At 36.1% G+C, this 25,391-nt stretch overlaps 1 protein-coding gene across 1 annotated transcript in view; it reads left to right on the top strand.

The window, feature by feature from the left end:
- GNAT3 (G protein subunit alpha transducin 3) overlaps positions 1 to 25,391 on the top strand; it is a 55,892-nt gene that overhangs the window by 13,273 nt on the left and 17,228 nt on the right. Inside the window, exons 2-4 of the mRNA XM_059170959.1 lie at positions 8,890 to 8,932; positions 15,059 to 15,200; positions 21,701 to 21,858. Coding sequence (XP_059026942.1) covers positions 8,890 to 8,932; positions 15,059 to 15,200; positions 21,701 to 21,858 — 343 coding nt within the window. The remainder of the gene's footprint in view (positions 1 to 8,889; positions 8,933 to 15,058; positions 15,201 to 21,700; positions 21,859 to 25,391) is intronic.

The following is a 25,391-nucleotide window of genomic DNA, read 5'->3' as shown; positions in this document are numbered from 1 at the left end:
TAAAAAACAAAACAAATGAACAAACAAAAACCAAACAGACTCTTAAATACAAAGAAGTGGTGGTTGCCAGTGGATGGGCGAAAGAGATAAAGAGAATTACAGACTTCCAGTTATAAACTAAGTAAGTCACAGAGAAGAAAAGTACAGCATAGGGAATATAGTCAATACTATTGCAATAACATTGTATGGTGACAGATGATGATTATACCTATTTTGGTGAGCATTTATTATATACTCAATATATACAATTGTGTAATGTACAGAATTGTTGAATCAATATGTTGTATACCTGAAACTAATATAACATTGTATGTTAATTATACTTCAATTAAAAAAATAAAATAGAGGTTTGCAATGAACTGTTTTCTCAAACTTCTGCAGGTTTTAAGATTATTAGAATAAAATGGAAAAATAAGTGTACACTGAGATATTGTTTATTATCTGGCGAAAGAAAATGTACAGATTTATCTGAAAATCCAGTATGGCTTTGTAAGTAAATCCTATCAATTAGCTCATGAACAAATCACTTAAAATTACATAAAGAAAGAAGTACTTGTTAATGCATTCTTTGACAACTTAACAACAAAATTTAACCGACAGTTACAGGCCAATCTCCCTCCTCAGAAACATAAATACAAAGACCAAAGCCAATACTAGCAAGCTAACTCTAACAATGCATAAAGTGTTTAAAAAAAAAAAATGTGTATGGGGGGTTTGTTATCCCAAGACTGAATGGTTAAAATAGTATTAGCACATAAATATCGTTCACTAACTTACCACATTAAGAGAGAAAAATCATTATAGTTATGATAGAAGCTGAACTAAACACAATAAACTTCTTTCATCCATTCCTGATAAAAACGCTTATCAAATAAGCTATAAAGGCAATCCCTTAACCAGACAAGCAGTATGTACAAAAACCTTCAGTGGTTGCCACAGGTAACTACCGTCAGCTTTGTGTACTGCGCGGCTAGTATTGTTAGCTCCACTAATGATGATTCAGGGACTTGACGCAGTTTCCTGCCCCTCACTCTTTCCTATTCAATGCTCTTACCAGGGATTTGGGTGAAGGAGGATTTTCAGCATTTCACACTCAAATAAGATTCAGAGTTTGGTGACATAGAGTGACAAAGTCAAAATTCTAACTACCAGAATTCAACTACCAGAAATGACTGGTCCAGAAAAAAATGGAATTTAACCGAGATCTCCAAATGAGGTTTAAAACAGATGATGTGTGTGTAGTATGTGAAAGGGGTGGGGTGGAGTAAAAGTAGGAAAATCTTAACTTACTCCAAACTTAATATAGGTAAAGAATGTGATACAGTTACAGAAGAAAAAAAAAAAAAAAAAAAACAGAGGCAGCAAATGAATCATGGTCCGAATTAAGTGTTCTATTTAAAAACAAGCACCAAGGGCAAGGGCAGCCTAGGTTGCATTCCTATCCTGCTACATCAGAGTTATCAGTGCTGTTGATAAATCTCCTGATATCTACGGCGCAAATTTTCAGTACCAGTATTTCAAACACTGTTTTTCACCCAGCTTTGAGTGGAAGGGGTTGAAATATATGTTCTACAAGAGAGGATTAAAGGAACAGGACATATTAAACTGGAAGTCTCTTAGGAAAGAGAGAGAGCATGCTTTAATTAAAAGAAAGTGTTGAGAACTCACCGTAAGTTTAAATATGTCCTGCGTATTTCCTGTCTCTAAGTTAACCTGCCCAGACCTTAAGAGGTAGACATTAATAGCCCCATTTTGTAAAAGAAAAAAACTGACTCTCGATTAAATTTGATCAAGATACCCAAAGTCAGAAATAACTGTGAGCCTGTATTTAATCCAAAGTGCTGATCACATTTTCCTACCCTCAGTCTAGACGATTTGAAGGGTTGTCATGTGGAAGAGACAGATAATTTTGTTGTTGCTCCATAAGAAAGAGGAAGAGTCAGTGCAACAAAATCAAGTTGGTTCCAAAGGGTGACCCTAAAAACCTTCCATGCCTGCAGGCTATAAATGGATGAAAAGCATAGACTGCATCCCAGTATCTATGACAAGTACACTGCTTTCATGTTAATTCAAAATGAAGGAATTTAAAATAACTTACGTGTTCAAATCATATTGATATTGACATTACCAGAACATATTTGAAAAAGCAACAACATTATAGCATTAACATAGGAGTCAGAAGATACAGCTTCTCTGTTTTAAGGTAGGTTTGGGACTTTGGGTGAGAATCACAATTTCTACTAGACCCATTTTTCTCATGCACAGAATGAAGAGATAGCATAGTTGGTTGATTTCTGAGGTTTTATTCTACTGCACTGTGTGATTTTTAAAACCACCTACAAGAAATCTTATGCAGGATAACAAGCTGAAGTGTTTATTCTTATTTTGCCTCTTTTAGCAAATGAACAATCAAGCCTAGAGTATGTTCAGCTGAAGGTCAGTTACAAGGATAGGTACCATGTAGCTTTAACATTATTTTTAATATTTTCAATAAAAATATGGAATAAAATCTCTAATTCTTAGGAATAATTTATGAGTATTAAAGCATGAGGCATAAACCTAAATATTTAATTATTTGAAATATCATCCACTTCCAAGTAATAAAATTCCCTTAGTACCCCTTGACCCAGAAAATAATTTTAGTAATTACCAGTTTGGAAGGCAGAGATTATTTCGGGACACCCTCAGCCTATGTGAACATGCTGTTTTGAGGTCTATATTTGACTCTGTAACATGATCTCATCGTACAAGAATGGAATGGTTATTGTGAACTATGACCCAGAACGATTGTGAGAATGGGACTTAATCATTTATTTCAGAGGTAACTTTATAGAGTTTCAGATAATAAATGAGATTTTAGAGAGATTGACTTTTCTTCAGGAATTTTCCTGTTAATGCTATAGCTGACTGTAGTGGATGTTCATATAGAAGACTAGGGTCACTACATTGAGCAAGCAACAGTCTAGATATCCTTTGTAAAGTCTTCCAAAGAAAATACTCATATTTCATATATAGGTCCATAAAAAAAAACCCACATACTGTTTTTTAAACATGACTGATTATTCTGCTTACCCAAGAAAGGTCATCAATGATCATTTTATTATAAGATACCCTCTAGACTCAGAAATAATTTTGGAAACATGCCAGATCTTAGTGCTGTATGATTACCAATTAAATATAATAGTCAGAAATGAGTTCCTTTTCTCAGTCTCATATTTTCTCCAAAGGTTTTTTTTTTTTCTTCCCAGTATTTCCATTCTGATTGAACAAAATGTAACACTAAATACACATGGCATGAATAAGCAAGAGAGTCCCCATTGGGCCCATTGGCTTTCTGCCCACATCCCTATGACCCTGTAGTTTTCCATATAGCAAAAAGACTATATAGCAAATTATTTATAAATATAAATCTAACTATACATATAAAATGGAGAGATATTCTCCAAATCCATCACCTACAGAGGATGATGCTATAATTTCTTATGTCTACATCTACCATTAGAGAACATAAAACAAAACTACCAAAAACAGTTTTATAATCTTGCCAGATAACTTTATTTTTCCAAAGTGATGCACAGCCTGAAGCAAAATAACAAATTTTCTAAAGCTGGCAAACCAAGATAGTGTACAAAGCTCATTGATTTTCTCTTACCACTGTTGCAAACAAGCAATGCTCAGCCATGCAAAATAATATAGCCAGTTGTCTTCTGAAGATAGGTGAGGTGGTACTTTTTAATTTTTTAAAAAGATTTTATTTATTTATGTGACAGAGAGAGAGGGATCACAAGTAGGCAGAGAGGCAGGCAGGGTGGGGGGTGGGGGAGCAGGCTCCCCGCTGAGCAGAAAGCAGGATGCAGGGCTTGATCCTAGGACCCTGAGATCATTACCTGAGCTGAAGGCAGAGGCTTAACCCACTGAGCCACCCAGGCACCCCAAGAGGTGATTTTTTTTTAAGATTAATTAATTAATTAATTTGACAGAAATCACAAGTAGGCAGAGAGGCAGGTAGAATGAGAGGAAGGGAAGCAGGCTCCCTGCTGAACAGAGAGCCCGATGTGGGGCTCGATCCCAGGATCCTGGGATCATAACCTGAGCTGAAGGCAGAGGCTTTAAACTACTAAACCACCCAGGCGCCCCCAAGAGGTGATTTTTTTTTTTTTTTTAAGATTTTACTTATTTATTTGACAGAGATGGCAAGTAGGCAGAGGCAGGCGGGGCGGGGGGTGGAGGGGCAGCAGGCTTTCTGTTGAGCAGAGAGCCCGATGTGGGGCTGGATCCCAGGACCCTGGGATCATGACCTGAGCTGAAGGCAGAGGTTTTAACCCACTAAGCCACCCAGGTGCCCCCAAGAGGTGATATTTTAATGTGATTTTTATTTGCCCCTCAAAAATTCTACCCTTGGACATAGCAGTTTCTAGTAAATTAGATGGTTTTGCCCCATCTGTCAGTTCATGTTTGATTACATCTTAGAAAGTCTACAAAGAAATATTAGCAAATTCATGTCGCTGATTTTGCATTTATCAAATTTTACACTGTGTGGTGTGAACTACACCAATATAAAGCCATAAGGAAAAGTATGCTGGAGGCTTACCCAAGGGGTCCTCATTTATCCCCACCAGGCAGTAAAATTTCATTTCCCATAACTTTGCCACTGATACCCTTACTATATAAGGTGAGCAGCTGTTTCAGATAAAACTAGATTCAGTTAGATAGGCTGAGACAATACAAATTCGCTGTGAAGTAGAATTAAATTTAGGTGTCACTACAGCTTAAGAAAATAGTGCCACTCAGGCAGAAATGTTGCAATGTGAAAAATATACAAGACAGAGGGCAAAATTTTATTTTCAAAGTATGAATTTACAGAATTCATTTATTCCATTGAAATTCTACGATTAGGCACTCTTCTACGTGCTTTAGATCCATCAGGGAACAAAACAAAGACCCCCACCCTAGTGCAGTTGACCTCACAGCATTGGAAGACAGATAAGAAAAATTAAAAACAGCATATGAGTAATTTGTAAGTTTGTAGAATAAGGAGAGTGATAGGAAAAAGCAGAGTAGGGAAAACAGAATAAAGTGGGTGATAGTGAAAGTTAAAAAATGAAACAGGGTAGTCAGGATCCTCCAATTTAATACATATCTTGATATAAATTTAAATAAAATTCTGAGATTGAGGGTTACAAAAAGTCATACTACTTTTGCTTACATAAAAACAGAGGTAAAACAAGGCAATTGACTGCCATGTTGGTAAGGGATATACGTTTATTAGTTTTCCTGCATTTTGATTTTTCCTGGGAAATTTTAAAACTGCCTTAGCTGTGCTACTTTGAAATCTGTCCAAAATTAACAGGCACGTTGAGACTTCGAAGATGTCCCATGACCCAGTTTTTGGAGCTGCCAGTAACCTATCACGCCCCTTGCTTCTCTTAAAGATACAGCAATTAGGATAAGAAGACCAAAATATTTGACTCTTTGGTATTTTAGTTCAGGTCTTTGGTCAATACCATATTTTAACATCATATTTGCATGGATAAGGGTTAGTTGTAACCCAAGGATACATTCTAAAAAAATACAATTTCATATCAATTACAAAATACTGAATTTCCCCCAATACTTTCCAGATTTATAGGTGATTGTATCTTAATTTTATGAACAAATCTGTATTATCAGGCTTTGCCAACTCATGATGACTCTGGTTTTCTCCTATCTATAAAATCCTCCTATCTATAAAATCAGAACATTCAAAGTTCAAGTGGTTGCTCCTTCCCTACCTCCTCCTTCACAGAGAGATAAATACATAGATATTTATCCTGTAGATAAATGCACTAAAGTTAAATAGATATTTATCACATAAGTGCACTAAAAAGCATGTCTTTATATACCATTTATACTCCATACAATATGCCCTACATATTGCAGTAATTTTAACTAAATTCTCCCATCATTTTCTCTCAGGAGTCATATCCATTTTTAGACTCTTCATATGGCAGCCATCCTCACATTAGTCATCATTTTAATCAACACTCTTATATAAACAGTCTTGAGTCCCACTGCCTGCATTCACCCTACTGTTTAAAATATAGCCATAAAAACATAATATCCTACTTTATAAAGCACACATATTTTAGTGATATTATGGTACTATTAGACCTTAAAAATTGGTGAAATGGATAAGTACCTACAATGTTAATGTTCTAAGTTGGTGATGGTGTTTGTTTTTTAAACAAGATTATTGAGATAAAATTTACATATAATAAATTACAAATACGGAAAGGGTACAACTTGTAGAGTTTTTATAGACATACACACCCATGACATCACTGTTACCATAATTAAAGATGCCGAACATTTTCATCACCCTCAAATTTTCCTCACATGCCTTTACAACTTGCCTTTCTCCTCTCCCATGAGCAGGAAGAACTAGTCTGCATTCTCACTATGCTTTGGTTTTACTTTCTAGAGTTTTATGTAAGTGAAACAAATATACTAGGGACTATATGGGGTAAATAAACTTTTTGTCTTCTGTCCCTCAGCATAAATATTTTAAGTTTATTTATGTTGTTGCATGAGCCAATAGTGTGTTCCTTTTTACTGCTTGTAGCATTTCATTCTAAAGATGGGCTACATTTTGTTCATCATCCCCGTTAACGGACATTTGGGTATTACTGCTCTAGGGTTAAGAAACAAAGCTGTTATGGACATTCATGTCTAAATCCCTGTGAGGATGTATATTTTCATTTATTTGGAGTAAATGCCTGAGTGCAATGACTGGATCATATGACAGATTTATGTGTTAACATCTTAGGAGTTGCCGGCCGTATTCCAAAGTGGCTATACTATGTGGTTTTCTATCAGCAGTGTTAAGAGCCTTCCAGTTGCTCCACATCCTTGTCAGTACTTGATATTGTGGATCTTTTAAATTTTACCCCAATTTACTGGATATGTAATGCCATCTCTTTATGGTGCCATTTGTACTTCCTTGATTACTAGCAATGTTGGGCATCTTTTCATAAGATTATTCATCACATATATTTTTTTGAGAAATGTTGGTTCAGGTTTTTTCCTAATTTTTATTGGATTTTTAGGTCTTTTCATTATGAATTGACAATAATTTTTATAAATCTAGACACCTGTTCTTCGCCTGACATACATGCTGTGAATGTTTCCTCCTAGTCAGTGGTTTGTCATCTCATTTTCTTGATACTGTCTTTTGGAGAGCAAATATTTTTAACAATGATCAAGTCCAATTTATCAATTTTCAAATTTTTGCTATTTTGGGTTTTTTTTAAATGTCTTATCTAAGGACATTTTGACTACTTCAAGTTTGAAAAGATTTTTTTCATCTACATATTGCTCTAGAACTTTTAAAGAGTTTCATTATATACAAAAACACATACATATTTATGAATCAATTCAATTAATTTTGGCCTATTGTCATATAAGTGAGTGTTGTTTTGCCACATGGACATGCAGTTGCTCCAGCATCATTCATCTGGTAAATGTAGGGCATTTTGACACTCTTCTCTTTACAAAACACTACAGATTTTCTTTCATTCTTGATTTCTTAAGTACATTGCTCTGTTTTATTTTGCATGGTAGTTGGCAGATAAGTTCATGCTTATTGTGTCATTACAGTCTTCTAATAATCTTGTGAGGTAAATTTCTTAGCTTATAGGTAAGGGAATTAAGGGCCTAACGAATTTACCAAAGATATTGCAGCTACACACAAACACACATGGGGACAGAGCCAAACCCTCAAACTTAGTTTAGGTCACTTCATTTCAGTACTTCTTGGGTTCCATTTCCCAAGTCAACACTCATATTAATGGCAAAGGACATTCCAGAAATATACTTGAAAGGCCTTGAGACATAGCTGGAAATAATCAAATTTTTTCATCAAAGTTTCCCTTTATATTTTAAAAATCATGTGAATTTTGGGGTACCTAGGTAGTTCATTTGGTTAAGCAGCTGCCTTTGGCTCAGGTCATGATTCTGGGTTCCTGGGATCTACCCCTGCATCAGGCTCCCTGCTCAGCAGGAAGTTTGCTTCTCCTTCCCCCACTGCCCCTTCCCTCTGCTCATACGCTAATAAATAAAATCTTGTTAAAAATCACGTGACTTTTCCATCTTTTTATACAATGTTTGCCAAACATACCAAAATAAAGTTGTATATTGTATATCATCAACTAAAATAAATGTTCCAGGTAAATGCGACTGGTTCTCTATGTTATCACTGCCACCCCTGTTCCTTCCCATGGAGTGTGTAATGGATTTTCAGATACTCCTGCATCATTGTTATCTGCAGGCTCTTTAGGTTTGCTTAGTGTTGTGTTATTAACTTTCCTTTAAGCAGAATACACCTATGTTTGAAGATAAACACAATAATAAAGACAAGAGTCCATTCTTCAATTAAGATAGGCTTCAAACAGTTCTGGAAATAAAAGACAATCATCTGGTGTTCTTTCTTTACTGCTATTTAATCAAACATGATATATGAGGAGACATCCTGGGAGACATTTTCTAGAGACTGCAAAGTTGGGACCACTTTCCTTGGGGTGCAAACCCAGGGGATAGAGCTTTCCAAATTATGTTCAATGCAATAATTTTATTTCCCTGAGAATATACATTTCTTGTTTTAGAAGATACTCTTTACCTTGAAGCCAGACCTATAGCTGGATTTAACATCAATATAGAAGGGTTTTATTTTCTTCTGCTGTACTGAAAAGTAGGCAGCTAATACCTTTCAAGACTTGACGGAGATTATTTTCCTTCTTTATATAGGAAAGCTATCCGGTCAAGATTTACCCATGAGAAAATGACAACCCCAGGTTTTAGTATCTATATGAATTTAGTGTAGCAATTGATAACACTCCTCTCTTTTCATTTCAGGTGCGGGAGAATCTGGAAAAAGTACAATCGTTAAACAAATGAAGTAGGTATACCCTACTTTATATGTTTGGTATTTGAAGGCTGTCTGTGTACTTGACCAGTCTGAAAAGAAATACTTTGGGAAACTCTGACAGATGGTCTGTACATGTAGTTACTGGCAGAGCTGTCTCATTTGCCGGGCGAGCCTCTCTCCTATCCTTTCGCAGGGAGCATAACTGATGTGTGATATTGTAATTTCCATTTTTTCTTTTAAATTTTGCCTCTCAACAAGATGCACACTCAAAGCAGTCATGTTTTAAATATATTCATCTGGGCATAATCTAGAACTTCGGTATTGTGGGTATAAGCCATCAACATTTCAAAATACGTCCATCAATGACCCATTTGAATTTAGGAGGAAATGGTATTTTAAACCTAAATTGACATTTTTGCCTGTCTGGGACTAAAGTGCTTATTTAAAGTTCCTACTAACACGGATTTCAATTTATCTTTGTATTTCTTTTCTCTATTTTTTTTCTTTGTATAATGAAATAAATAGATGTGGATTTCTTAATGAGACAACAAACGCAAAAACTCTAAAATTCAAGAATATAATGTCTAAATGAATAAAATTTACATTGGTAAGTGGAAGGGATTATGTAAAGCCCTTTAAGTGATGTAAAGCCTTTTAAGTGAGGGCTCCATCACTGCTGGAGAATTTTGAAGAACAACTCTTGCCTTAGGAGAAGAAGATAGTCCTTTTTTTTGGCTTATTTTTCATTCCATGTTGGAGGATCTTGTCCTTTGGAATATGTCACACGAGGGTTCCATCCCAGTCAATGATATGATTGTCTATTTAGAATCTAAATCACTAGTGTTTTTTTTCTTTCCTTTCAGGTAATAAGGTCATGTAAGTTCCATACCAACAATTATTTAAGTCTCACTTTTGGAATTTCCTGACACATGTACTTGCAACCAAATTTTTTACCTTTTCTTCTGTCTTTAAAGAACAGGACACTGGTCTCTCCTGATCATTGTTCAGACTGCTCCCTCCATTCATGCAAATCATCTCACACCCCCATCACACTCCCACTGTGTTCACCTGTTCTTTTCTTTCAGTTCTAATCATGCTAGAGTTCCTCCTATCCTATTTACCTCTCCATTCTCTATGAAGTTGAATGCAGTAAAGCAAAAAATAAACAGTTATTTGACAATCTAAAAATTAAACCCTTTAAATATATCAAACCATAATAAAATTTAAAAAGAGAACTAGGAAAGAAAACTATAATAAATATGATAACTAACTGACTGTCATAATATAAAAAGAGTCATGTAGACTGCTAAAAAAACACAAGCTGCCCAATTCATATAAATGGGAAAAGATTATGAACAGACAGTTCACACAAGACAAAATTCAAATATCTATTTAAAGCAATATAATGAGGGGCACCTGGGTGGCTCAGTGGTTAAGATTCTGCCTTAGGCCCTGGTCATGATCTCAGGGTCCTGGGATCGAGCCCCACATCAGGCTCTCTGCTCAGTGGGGAGCCCGCTTTTCCCTCTCTCTCTGCCTGCCTCTCTGCCTACTTGTATTCTCTCTCTCTCTCTCTCTTTCTGTCAAATAAACAAATAAATAAAGCAATAATGAGCTATTCTTCATCTTAGTAAATTAGCAAACATTTTTTTTAATTTTAATTTTTTAAAAATTTCTTCTCGGCGTAACAGAATTCATTGTTTTTGCACCACACCCAGTGCTCCATACAATATGTGTCCTCCTCAATACCCACCACCTGGCTCCCCCAACCTCCCACCCCCCGCTTCAAAACCCTCAGGTTGTTTTTCAGAGTCCATAGTCTCTCATGGTTCACTTCCCCTTCCAATTTCCCTCAACTCCCTTCTCCTCTCCATCTCCCTATGTCCTCCATGTTATTTATTATGCTACACAAATAAGTGAAACCATATTAGCAAACAATTTTAAATAATATTACCCAATAAGGGTGAGGTTTTGAGAACTTAATATTTCTCATTACTACTAATAAAATTATTTGTTATAGCAAATCTGTAGAAATAATTTTTCAATCAAACTAAAAACCTAGGAAAATAATAACTTCTGATATAAATAGGTCTCTGAGAATTCTAGTAAAATAATCTAAATTTGAAAAAGCACAAAAGTAAAATGACATAAACATGAAAATACGAACGTTTATACACCAAGAGGTTTAAATCATTCTTATTTAAAATAGAGAAATAAGAGAGAGATTAAAGTACCCTAACTTAAAATAAAACACAAGGAAACAGTTTGCAAAAGTGTAGGACCAGTTTTCAATTGCAATATTTTGCATCCATTACAAGTTTCATGTACATGAGAAAGTTGTAATAGAAAATACTTAAACTAGCTGAAAAACTAAGACCCAAAACTGCATGAACATTTTACCCCAACTATGACAAAATACAGTTTTTTTTTAAAAGGAATAATATAGGCCAATATTCAATGATAGTTATTTCTCAATATTGGGATTTAAAGTTACATTGCACCTTCATTTTGAATACTGCTGGGCTTTTCCCATTTTCTGCAAGGAGCAAGTACTGCTTCTGTTATTAAGGGAGTCTCCTCGTTACCTCCTTCCTTCCTTTCTTCAGTTGACTCTGTGAAGACTAGTCTGCCTTAACTCTCTTCACTCTTCCTTCCACCTTCCATTTACCCTTAAACCATTCTCATCACTGCTGCCTTTGGCTTGCCACATCAATTGCCCTTAATAGCATTAATATTATCTCCAATTGCCATTTTGTCTGAAATGCTCATGAGTTCCTATTTTAATTCCATTAGACTCCACTGGACTTTTCTCTTCTAAAACATCACCCTGACTTTTGGAATAACTCCTAGTTTATGTCCTAATTGCCTGTTTGATTCTCAGATTCCACCTAACTGCTGGTGTCTCTAATGCACTTGGCCCCCTTCTTTGCTTACTCTATAGGTTCAAATGAAAACTGCTAAGGTACAATGATTTTCCCTCTCATCTTCAAGCAGACTTCCCAGATTATTTCTTTCACATTCACTCTGTCTAAATTAGGGAAGCAGGTACATCTACCTCCATATTCTATGGATAGGTCCAAATCAGAATAAACAATGCTAAATTATCTCCCCAGCGGGCCTCCATGCCCCTACAATGAATTACAGCAGCTGCAGCCTCTAAAGCAATTAATCCGGGTATAGATATGCTGACATTCACTTTCTCAGTTTTGTCACATCTAAACAACTTTCGTCTTCGAGAGTGTCCCTTATCCCTATTGTCGCTGCCTTAGCTTAAAAACCTCGAAGTTCTGGGGTGCCTGGGTGGCTCAGTGGGTTAAGCCGCTGCCTTCGGCTCAGGTCATGATCTCAGGGTCCTGGGACCGAGTCCCGTATCAGGCTCTCTGCTCTCTCTGCCTGCCTCTGCCTACTTGTGATCTCTCTGTGTCAAATAAATAAATAAAATCTTTAAAAAAAAAAACAAAAAACCTCGAATTTCTGAACTGGATTAATACAATATCCTGCAAAACACTCTTTCCCTCCCTCTTCTTTCTTCCACTGCAGTATCCACACCAACACCAACGGATTTCTTTAAAAAGAAAACTTATCTTTCCTGAACTGTACTCTTCATGAACTGTCAAGAACAGACTCCTTGAAGGAAGCACAAGGCACCTAGAATCCAGCTCTTATCTCTCTTCATTCTCAGGTCCCCTGACTTCCCCCTTCCTGCTTTCTACACCCAGAAATCCTGAACTCACATATTTCTGCTGACTACAGAAGACAGGACAGCTTAGTGGCTAAAATCACAGGCTCCCAAATCAGAGTGCGTACCACATACTGAATATGTACCACATACTGAATAAGTTAGGGGTCATTCCTTCATTTATCTGTGCCTCCATTTCTTCCCGGTAAAATGTAGGTAATAATTTTACCTTCTTTAAAGGACTTACTGCAAGAAATGAGAAGATATATAAGCACTTAACACAGTTCTTGGCATACACTGAAAGCTTAATCACTGTAACCATCTATTTGGTCATAACTGATCGTTCTACCTAGAATGTTCTTCCTTTTCACTACCTGGAAATAATGACTTCTCCTTGAAAACTCAACTGATCATCATTGCTCCCAGGCAGTCTCTCGTGATCCCTTATACCTACTCCCAATAAAGTTTATCACTTTTTCTTTTCTAGTTTATTGGACCACATGCAGACATTGTTGCTAAATACTATCACACTGCACAGAAATGGATTTTATGCTCTACCCTTCCAAAATCTACTACTGTCCAATAGAACATTCTATGGTGACAGGGAGATTCTCTTTCTGTGCTCTCCAATATGGCAGCTCCGAGTCATATGAGGCCATTAAGCATTTGAAATGTGGCTGGTGTGAATGAGGAATTTAATTTTAATTAACAGCTGGTAGCTACTATATTGGACAATAGAGCTCTAGCCTATAGGTTTTTGGGGAAGAGAGAAAGTAAAACTCATTCATTCTTTTCAGCACATAATACCCCATGTTGCAGAAAATGCTCATTAAAAGCTCATTAATTGGCACAGATTTAGGAATCAACTGCAAGTACAAAGCTCTATCTCACCGAAATGTATTTATGCAGTCCCCAGAAAAACAAGGTTGCTTAAAGTCCTACTACAGCTGGATTTTTTTAAAGTATGCTTTTGCCATTTTGCCTTGTGATGTTTCATTATCCTATGATGAAAGGATAGGAATCAGAACTTGTTCCAGAAAGAAATCCTAAATGCCCCAAGTTTACTGTTAACTGCCGTTTTAATTTAGTAACTAAAATAACTTCCCAATTTCAGTTTTTGAAAAAGAACTGAGATTTCTTTAATGAACTTATTCTTGATCTATCCACAAAGATTTTTTTTTTAAAGATTTTATTTATTTATTTGACAGAGAGAGATCACAAGTAGGCAGAGAGAGAGAGAGAGAGGAGGAAGCAGCCTCCCTGCTGAGCAGAGAGCCCGATGCGGGGCTCCATCCCAGGACCCTGAGATCATGACCTGAGCCGAAGGCAGCGGCTTAACCCACTGAGCCACCCAGGCGCCCCTGTCCACAAAGATACTTTAACTGTATTTTTCTACAAACTTTAGTTGTCTGCTTTATTTACTCATTAAAGTTATTTGTTTAATCCAACAAGATAAACATGGCCATGCTTAAAATAGAAATACAGCAATTACTGGCAAGCAAATATCAAAAACAGTCAATAATGGATATAAGGGCTACCTCTCCTTTGGCTGTAAAAATTCTTGTATTTAAAAGTTTTAATATCTTGGGGGGCATTTGTATTCTTTTCCCTATGCTAAAGCCTCTCTGTGAATAGTTGTAAAACACAAATACTTCGGAGTATGACTTCCAAAATGATGCCTACAGATAGCACTTCAAAAACAGCAACAAAAAGGAGCAAGAACATATTATACAATAAAGACACAATAAAATAACTAGAATATGCAGAGATTTTAGCTTTTGAAGGTAAATCTATTTTAATCTATTATTCTAAAACTATAAAACGCTGAGTTCTGATTGAGTGAGTGGAAGGAAGAGAGTTCAACCAAGTAACATAAGCCTTTCAACTTTGAGAACTAGTGGCACGTACACAGATGGAAAAGCAACAAGGGATTTAACAGCAGGTAACTACCTACATTAAAAAAAAAAAAAAGAGAGAGAGATGCCTTTGTTAATGCTATAAATAGAAAGCAGGCACTTCTATTTTCCAGTGTGTCTTAAGTGATAGGAAAAGAAATGAATGTTCTAGTAAATTACTTTGCTTCCTCTAGACATCAACATCATGTTACAAAGACTAGTTTCAGAACTCTGTATATTTCTTTGTCCTACGAATCTGGAAAATTTTCTTCTGAAATAAATAAGCTTTCTAAGTAAAATTCCTCATAATTTACTCATTTTAAATATTGGTTTACTAGGGCAATTTTTAAGTCCTCTTTATATTTAGCAGAAGGAGCCCAGAAAGAAAATATTGTATTAAATCTCAAGGATAATAAATCCAATGCCATAAAATTGTTCAGATTTAACATATACATATGGGTAATATTTTTTGTAGCAAATATATACTGTAATTTTATTCAAGCAAATTATTGTTGATGTGTTTTAATATTATTAAAAAACCAATTGCTCAATTCACAAAAGCTTTTCATGTTTAAATTACAGGATCATCCATAAGAATGGTTACAGTGAGGAAGAATGCATGGAGTTCAAAGCAGTAATTTACAGTAATACACTGCAATCCATCCTAGCTATTGTGAAAGCCATGACTACCCTTGGGATTGATTATGTAAATCCCACAAGTGCAGTAAGTATACAAATAATGATAGTTGTAGTCCTACAATGGAGTTTGAGCCATAAAACAGTAGACCTAAATTTGTAGTACTAATCTATACCAAAAATTTAAGAACATAAAATATGAATTTTGGAAACTTTAATTCTGTTTGGTGTAAGATTTTTTCTTTAAATGAAACTTTCTGTGTGCCATAATCTTATTTGGCATTAACTATTTTCCTAGGAATTAAACCTAATATCAAATAATATCAAATAATATACTGTATTAAAGAAAAATAATGATATTTACTAAATACAAAAGAGTTTATTCTATAAAATCAAACTGCAGTAACTCCATTTTTATTTTCTTAGTTTAATTGTGAGTCATTTCATGGAGTGAACATTATAACATTATAGTAATAGTAATAACATAATTATTACTGTTCAACAATAACTATAAAGACAATGCTGGGCAGGGAAATGACTATTTTAGAGTGCTAATTTTTTTAAAAAGAATTCAAAATTGTGTGATTAAGATGTCTGTATAATAAATACACTCAAGCAGTCAGAGTCATGTTTATAAGGTAGCTTCTAAGCAGTTTCATTTCATTCTATTTTATTTTCTAATAATAATTTTATGTTAAAATACATTAAAAACCCACTTCGTTTCAAACCGTTTATGTGCAAATATACAGAACTATTTTAGTTGACAAATGAAACACAGAGCATTCTCCAAAGAACAATAGTTAACCACATGCAAAAGAGGAATAAGAGTGCCTGATCAACAGGAAAACACTCATTTCCATTTGTTCTGTCCTGGAGCAGCTGGTTGCTTCCAGATGGTATCCACTGAGCTGCTCCCAGTGTAAACTTAGATACCCTGTCCGCTAACAGTAAGAAAGAGAGGAAGAAGATGTTAATTATAGAGAAGAATATGACCTTTGTACTTTACTCTACCTACCCTTCCAGAAGTTTAGGGTTTGACTATGTAAATTACCATTGGATGCCATTAGGATGAAAAGAAAAATACCTTTTCTATGCTGTTAATTAAAATAAATTTTTAATGATGAACCCTCATCTTGTTCTGCCATTTTCCAACAAAGAGCACAGCAATTCTAAGTATGTCTTTAGGGCAGATGCTTTGTAAAGCACAGTCAGGAATTGGGTTAGGTTTCTCTTCCATTTTTAGTTTTGCCCAAACCTGGCTCCAGTAAGTCACCGCCTTCTTTAGGTTACAGTTCCCTTCTCACAGGTAAGAGGGGAATTTGCCAGAACCCAACTCCAATATCCTTGTATTCTTTACCATTCCTAGACTTGGTGATCTCCTTTTTTATTTAAGCATAGTTTGGTTATCCCTCTGACTTTGGCTATTCCTAAGGATCTGAGACTTTAAATTGGCCCTTCAGAAGCAACCTGGTATAAGCCCCATATTTAAAGATGTGAAAAATAAAGGCCAAAGACTATTAGCAAGGTAGCCTGCGTTGCACAGCGAGTGTTTTGGGCAAAACCCACCTCTTCTGGCTTCCATTAGAGTGCTTCTCCTGATGCAAGGATGTTTGTAAAAATACTTTTGACAATCCAAAATGTTCGCTAATCCTCCACTGGTTAGCATCTTAATGATCTGGCACGCAGGCAGAGTGATAATAATACAGACTCTGTAGATTGCTGCCACTATGCTGAATGAAACTTTAAGTAAATGCAATTTATTAAACTGTACGTTAAATGGGAAAAACAGAGCAATTTATGCAGCACTGAAAGACTGATACAACTTCTCAGAAGGACCTATACCCTCAAGGGTCAAACATCAGCTGTCAGGTACTACATACTCCCCAATTTTGATTCCAGTTGTTGTAAACTATAGTAGTTTCAGTGACCTTCTTTAGTATTTGATTTTAAGATTAATAACCCTGGCTTGAACTATAACCCTGCTAAACATCTATGCGTAGTGTGTGGCTTTCAGAGTTCTATTCTATAGCTTTCAATTTAGCTATTTATACAATTTATGTATTTTTATATTACAGTCCTAAAGGAGAATGTCCATAAGCTTTATTAGTTACTGGTTCTGTAAATTTGGACAAATTACTTAATCTCTCTACATTTGGGTCTCTTTATCCACAAAACGTTCGCGCTTTTTTCACTGAGGTTCAAGGACTATTACAGAAGCAAACAGAAATATAGGAAATCCACTTAAAAACAAAATACTTTAAGATCCTAGTAAATACTGAGTATTTATTTTCCAGTAATCACTCTAAGTGTAAGCTCATTAAAATTTATATATTAAAGTCTACACATCAAACATCATTTGAAAAAATTATATATTTTTTTAAGATTTGATTAATTTGAGAGAGAGACAGAATGAGAGAGATAAAGAGAGGGAGAATACCAGGGAGGTAAGGGGCAGAGGGAGAAGCAGACTCCGCACTGACCAGAAGCTTAACACAGCGCTGGATCCTGGGACTCCAGGATCATGACCTGACCTGAAGGCAGATGCTTAACCCACTGAGCCACCCAGGTGCCCCTGAAAAAACTGTATTTCATTAAACTATGATTTATATGGCAGACACTTGACATGGGATGTACGGAGGAATCAGCAATGAATGAAACAGGAGAAGTATCTTCCCTCAAGAGAAGGAAATCTGTCACTGAACAAGTAATTACAAAGCATCAGCTATTTCAAAAGTGCAGCACTGCTGGATGGAGAGCCAAATTCTCATTTATGAAAAGAATTACTGAAAAAGAAAGTCTGTCACTGGGGAGGGGGGGCACAACTAGTACATTTAAGAAATGCGTCTGTAAGCTCTGTAACATGTCCACATGTATAAGTGGTTGAAAATGTACATTTCAAGTCCAAACGAGATAATTTGATAAGAGATCGAAATCTCAGTAGTATTGGCATTACACTATGGTGTATAATGTGTATTAGGATATGGATAGGAACAAGGAGGTCAAATATTTACAAAGAGAAGATACAGCTATGAAGGAGAGTGGCAAGTTAGGCGCCTGTGCTGAAAAAGTAACATTTTCGGGACACCTGGGTGGCTCAGTCACGGGCATCAAGTCCCCTTCAGGCTCTCTGCTCAGTGGGGAACCTGCCTCTCCCTCTCCCCTTCCCCTGCTCCTTTTCTCTCTTGCTCACTCTCAAATAAATAAATAAAAGCTTCACAAAAGAAAGTAACATTTTCTGGTCATTTGGGAGGAACAGGGAAGTTTGGAGGAGATGATGGGAAAGTAAGAGGGAAACCAAGTTTTTATCGAATCACAGAATTCAATGCAAGGATTCCAGAGGGAAGTTATCTAAGATGAAAAGTCGTAAGAGGTCAGGAAAGAAGTATATTTAAAGTCTACTGGATTTAATAATACAAAGATCACTGGGGTATCATGAGATGGGTTTTAGAAGAGTTGTGGATGCAGAATCCAATAAAGTATGTTGAGAAATGAGAAGAAAACATGGGAACAGAGTATAAAGACATTTTTAGCAACTATAGCTGAGGAGTAGGAGAGAGAGAAAGCAAACTTATAGCTGAAAGAAGAATGAAGCTAACAGAACATGTTCTTGTTTTGGTTTAATACTTGACAGACTACTTTCATAAATACACAACTTGTAAAGGGGAAAGTTAAAGAAACTAGAGGCGGACATAATATAGGCATTTAGTAAATTTTGACTTATCCTCTCTGGATATTATTCTATCTTAGAGCATCTAAAACATCCACTACCAACTTTAAAAAATGTTGAAAGTTTTAACACTTTATCACATGATTTGAGTGTTGTTGTGACCATCCTTGAGACAGTGTTCTACAAAGTGAACCCTAAAATATGAACCAATGAACACTGATTTCACAAGATGTTCTAGGATAAAAGGTCTGTGATCAAGTAAGTTTGAAAGCATATATTATAACAACTTCTTGGAAATTGGCAAATTGCAGGGCTCAAAGGCCCTGAGAAAGTCCTGTAGTAACAAAACCGCGCATTTCTTAACCTGATATTTCCCAAGATTACAAGGTTGTGATATCCTTTTCCTTCCTTGATGTATTGTTTCTGCAATTTTTGGAAATATGACTTAAAGGTTTAAAATGAGTTCCACAGGGTTCTAGGATCACCACCGCCTAATATTGATGAGGAAAGCCTGGGTAACTTGTAGAGAACATGTATTTTGCTTTCTATACAACACTGTTCCAGATCTACACAACCTTGAGAGCATGAACTATTCCAGAGCCACCATAATTCCCAAGCTTTCCTAAATATATCACAAGGAACTAAAATCTCTTCACAGTGCCATCCAAACTTCTTTGGAGCTATTTGAAAAATGTGAGAAGTTACTGGAGAACCTTTTAAGTTTCTTTAGAAACTGAGGTCTGATCTAATCAGTGTGTTCACTTTGTTGACTCATTTGTTCTACAATATTTCTGAGACATACAATGTGTTAGGTTCTGCTCTCAGTCTTAAGGATGTAGAAATAAACAGAAAAAAAAATCACTGCCTTCATGTGCTTATAATCGAATTTAAAAGATACAAAAAAAGACATATGCACTACATAGGTAGTAGTAAGTGTCATGAAGAAAAATCAAGGAAGGCAGGGGGCTAGAGAGTAAGGAAAAAATGGAAGTAAGGGTGGCCCTGGAAGGAATTCTTGAGTGAGTGATATTTTGGGAGAAACCTAATGATGTTGGAAATGGTCCACAGGGAAGACATGGAGGAACAGCCATTCGAATGTTCTCAAATGGGGGTTTTGTGACTTGAAGGAACAGCAAGAAGTCTAATGCACCTTGAGGAAAGAGAGACAAATTGGGGGGCGGGGGGAGGGAAAGATGGAGAGGGAGAGACTGAGAGACAGAGACTGAGAAAGAAAGCTGAAAAGGAATACATGGGTTAAAACATGTAGAACCTTGTGAGCCATGGCAAGGGATTTTGGGTTTTGAGTGTGATGGGAAATTACTGGAGCTTTTAAAACATGAGTAAGATTATCAGTAGGAGTCAGTTTTCTATCATTTGGCTGTTTATATAGAAGACAACTTTTTGTAATACTGGTTAATTTGGGTATTATATACTTTAAAAATTCAAATGTGATTGGGGAGCCCAATTTCTTAAAATACATGAATTTTGATTCTTTAAATTACCATGTCAATCCTTTAATAACTATAGAAGAACTTTATGAATTAACATACAGTATGTCCAGTAAGATATTACTTATGGTTAAAGAAACTCTGTATTGCCAGGATTCTCAGCTCAGGCTTCACATTTGAGTCACCGGAAGATTTTCAAAAATACCTTTGCAGAATCTGAACCCCAGAGGTTCTGCCTCATTTTGTTTCGGTTGAGGTCCTGGTGTCAGTATTTTTTTAAAAAGTGCCCCACATGCTTGTAAGCCACAGCCTAGTTTGAAAACCCTCACCATTGACTTTACCTATGCAAGTAGTAAGCTAAAAAATAAAAGGTCCTAAAAGACAAAAACCAAGCTGATAGGATGACTGGTCCTTTCGGGGAAGTACTAGGACTGAAGTGGTGGTAGAAGACTACTTCGACACATGTTCAAGATGAAATGTTTTCATAGTATCTATTCAAATAAAGTATAAACTGAAATTGGAAAAAAAATTTTTAATATAAAGTGTATATTAGAAATTAGCTGGTCTGTAAAGGTATGCTAACAGGGACAACCTAGTTCAAGCAGCTGTTTCATTGCATCCTTTATCCTAAATGGCACCCTAACAGTGAGAGGGGGCAAATGGGATAATCCCAGCTAAGCTGACTGGGTCATTCTTTGCTGGATTTGCAGCCCTCTCTCACAACCAATTTGTCGGGAAGAAGGACTTAAAAATGTACTGTGCTGTCAATCCTTAGATTTGAGCCATTTATAATTTTTGGCTTAATAGTCATTGATCAATTTGGGTTAGCAATAAAATCTGAATGTGAAGACAGATGTAATAAGATCTGAGGTCTTAACAGAGCCTCTCTTTGACAATGAGACCACCTTTCCATTTTTAATGCAAAGAACAGATTTTTAGTAAGATGGTGAAATAACCATTATTACTTCTTTAAAATAATAAATTGAATTGTATCAGAAAAGCGGCAAGTTCTCATTGGCCGTTCTTCACTGGGAGCCACCTGACACTGCACAAAATAGTTTGAGCTGGACTCTTTTTCTGATGCTCATTATCTTTCTTGGTTTGACAACTTAACCTCCTACTTTTGGATTCATTTGTAAAAGACACTGCATTTTCTCCTTGCATTTTGATTGAGATCTCAATGGATTTGAAGTATTATTAATCCCTTTGACATCATATTCAGAAGTTAATGATATATACCAAAATATCCTCATTTCACCATATAATGTTACATAGTTTCTGCAATGGACAACTCTTTCACCCAGCCATTAGAAGGAAACTGACCTTAAGATACATTCAATAAATGGTCAACAAAATTATTACCTAAAAGAATAAGATAAAAATAATAAAACTGAAATGCTCTATTAAAAAAAAAAGGTATGTGATTCCAAATAATAATACATTTTTATCACTGTCACAAAAACATTGCTCTAGGAAGACCAGCAACAACTCTGTGCGATGGCCAACACTCTGCAAGATGGCGGCATGACACCTGAACTGGCTGAGGTAATAAAGCGACTCTGGAGGGACCCCGGAGTTCAGGCCTGCTTTGAAAGGGCATCTGAGTATCACCTCAATGACTCAGCAGCTTAGTAAGTGAATGCGATTGATAGCAATTACAGTTGAAACATTTTATGCTAAGAATTCTCAACGTCAAAGATTATAAACTCTGTGTTTGTAATCACCATTGAGGAATGCAAAGAGCTTTATATTTTTTAGACTGAAAGAGTAATTGAAGAGAAATAAAGGTCAAAGTGACATCATGAGACTTAAAAATCTAAGCAAAGGAGCATTTAAAATAACTGATTTTGAAACTATTTGCCCGAGACCCCTGTTTTGCAAACATTTTCTCTCAAATGAAAGAATTAATCACTGTGCACTGTGCTCAACATCAACACAGTCCAAGGACATGCATACTAAGGTTTCTGGCTATTCATTTCTTTTCTGGTCCTAATACTGAAATCATCTTCTAAAATAAACTTATTAATGACACATTCTTTGGCTCCTTTGGTTCGATGATTAGCATACAGAATTATAGAAGAAAATAATGATTTCCAACACATTTGTGTACTGTGGGATTTTGTTTGAGTCTCAAGAAAGATTATTCAATTTTCACAGCTAGTATCACCCAGCTGGCAATTACGAGCCACAAGGAAATTTGGAGGTTATGACAACATGTATAATTTCATTACCAAAATTATTTTAAATTTCTACTTTAGTAAGCAAATTTTAAGCTATGCTGTGGCTATATGCCTGCATGTGTGCACATGTATACAAATATAATTTACTTACTCTACATATCTGTCCATGCATACCATGTCTAAAAAGGTATAAATAAAGTCCTTTTGATGAACTCCCAATAGAATATGTTAGTAGTATAAAGTCCAAAGCCCTTGGAGGAAAGTCCTGCTCTTATCTCTTTGGTGGAGGAGAGAATGTCTATCATCATATGATTACATAAACTCAAAAAACTGTTTTCTAGCCACATTTTAATACTAACAGAACTCTCTGTAGTATAGAGAGCCTGGCTTTTCTATATAAATCATTGATTAGGGCAGTCACAATTAAGAAACTGAATTGTGGAATATTTTCCTAAAATGTTGCATAACAAAATTCTAGGGAAGAAGGGAGAGATTAAGGGTGTTGGTGTAAGTGCTGCCAAAGTGAGCACAAGACCGTGTTGGGAACCACAAATTCCTGTCCCCTCCAAGATCCTTCTAGCTGGCCTAAGAATCATATTGACATGAAACAGATTAACAGGAGAAAATCAAATGTAATAGGCATACATACAGGGAATCTACATGACCATGGAAATTTCAAAGTCAGGCGAAATGAGATATATATGTTATTCTGAACTAAAGAGAAGGGGGTAGTGGTCAGAGACTTGAGAGGAAAGGAATCTATTTCACAGAGCGATAAGAGCAGATGTTCGGTAATCAGATGTTTGCCCTGCCATACTGATGGGTCACTCAGATAAAATGTATCTCTGCCAAATCAAGGGCAAAGACTCTCAATTTAGATTCTTCTATGTAGTTGAGGGAGGGGCAAAAGTTCTCTTAGGCTTGCAGGTCTCATGGCACATTCAGCTCAAAATAATCTGCATGCCAAAGGGGTACCCTCTGGGGTTCACCGGGGCAGGGAGAGGGTGATGTCCTGAACCACTTCAATAGCTGTACTTAATAAATTTAATTTTGGATATTCATTAGCAATTAAGCATTATTTTTTCATTCAGATAGTCCAAGACATGTGTTTGCAATTATATATTATCATTATGCTTACCACTTTGCTCTTTAACCGCAAAAACTTTACGCATTTTATTATTAAAATGGGCAGATGAAATGACCTTTTCTAGTATATTCTAGTATTTCTAACCTTTAGTTTCAGTTTTTCTGACATACAAAATGCATAATTTACTGTGAAACTATCACATTATAGAATCATATTAAAAGCAATTATCTGTTAAGTTAAACACAATTACACATTTGTACCAACTTTGTGAATGTTGCCCATATGATAATGGTTTTAAATACCCTGACTGATGTACAGAGCAGTAGAACAAGAAATCTGATCCACCCCTCCACCTTCACTCCCACCTCCACGTCTAAGAAAATTTTTATTAAAAAACCTCCAAATTTAAATATTAACATTTTCTGCCCTTAGAAGTCCTTAAAAGATTATGTAAAACACAAAGAAAAATAGTTGAATGGCCACTGATTTCTTCCAAAAATTAACATTTTTTTTCTAATACTGCCTTATATTTACATTTTACAAGTAAATATATTATCAGATAGGTACCAAACCCATTTCTATTTTGCATGTACTGTACAGGGCAATGGCCTCCTTCCCATCTCCCTTCCTCTCTTTCTCTTTCTCTTTTCCCTCTCTTTCCCTTTCCCCCATTTCCATTTTTTTCTGTTTTCAGTCAAAATAGGATATTATTTTTTCAAACCTAGAGCTCCTTCAGGGCGCCTGAGTGGTGCAGTCGGTTGAGCTTCTGATTCTCTGTCTCGACTCAGGTCGGGATCTCAGAGTCAGGTCAAGATCTCAGGGTTGGGAGACCAGCCCAGGTCCGTCAGGCTCTGTGCTCACCAGAAGACTGCTTAAGACTCTCTCTCCCTCTGCCTCTCCCCCTCCCTTCGCCCCTCCCCATCCCTTACCCTACTCCTACCCCCCCTCACATGTGTGCCTGCACTGCTCTCTTGCTCTCTCTTTCTCTCTCTCTCTCAATTAAATAAATATTTAAAACAAACAAAGAACCTATCTCCCAAGTTTAAGCTCACAAAGAGGTGAGTCCTAATCAGAGCAGGGAATGCCATGACCTTGACAACACCCCACCAACCTGCCCCTATCAGCACTAGCAAACTGAAAGGAAGAGGGCAGGACAGTGACAAGCAGGGGAAAGATTCTTATTAATACTTCATGGTTTACTGATTTGAGGCCATCTAGTGTGCTATTTAAATTCTATCAGCGTTAAGACTTAGCAAAGATTTTACCAGAAAAAAAAATACTGTTTTTGCATAATTAGAAAAAGTTTTTTTTTTTTTTAAGGTGATTTGAGCCATATGTATGTTGGTCTTCTGGTTTCAGTTCTAGACCACAGGCCTGACCACTCAAATCTTTTATTTATTAAAAGCAGTCATCTTAAATGCAAATTTGTCACTCTGCTAATGCTTCTGCTTTGCTTGAAATCATTTGTACATGCAAATGAAAGTACATTAAATGTGTCTTTACCAAAGTATTCATTTAGCTATCATTAAAATGAATTTAACTGCTATGTTGACATGTTTGCTTTTGATGTTGTTGTTCCTTCATGAACCGACTAACAGTAGACTTTACCTTACGTGCAGACTTAGTCAATACGGAATTCACAAAGGATGGGGCTTCACGAAATAGAAAAGAGATAAACTGGAAAAATCTTCCAGTATTTTCTTCTGATATATCTGTATCTTGATATGTCTCTTGCTTTTAAGAAAAATTCAGCTTTTTTGGAATAAAGCATGGTGAGAAATTTTCACATCACACATACATATGTTTCTGAACTGTGATTGCCTTTTTGTCATCTGGCCAAAACCCCTTTGGGGCATTCAGTCCATTTGTTTCTGCTCAAAAGCAGAAAGATCCTCAG

This window comes from Mustela lutreola, chromosome 4 (genome assembly GCF_030435805.1).
Source record: "Mustela lutreola isolate mMusLut2 chromosome 4, mMusLut2.pri, whole genome shotgun sequence".
In the NCBI taxonomy this organism is placed as follows: Eukaryota; Metazoa; Chordata; class Mammalia; order Carnivora; family Mustelidae; genus Mustela; species Mustela lutreola.
The sequence above is the reverse complement of the archived record's forward strand: the minus strand, read 5'-3'. Positions and strand labels throughout refer to the sequence as shown.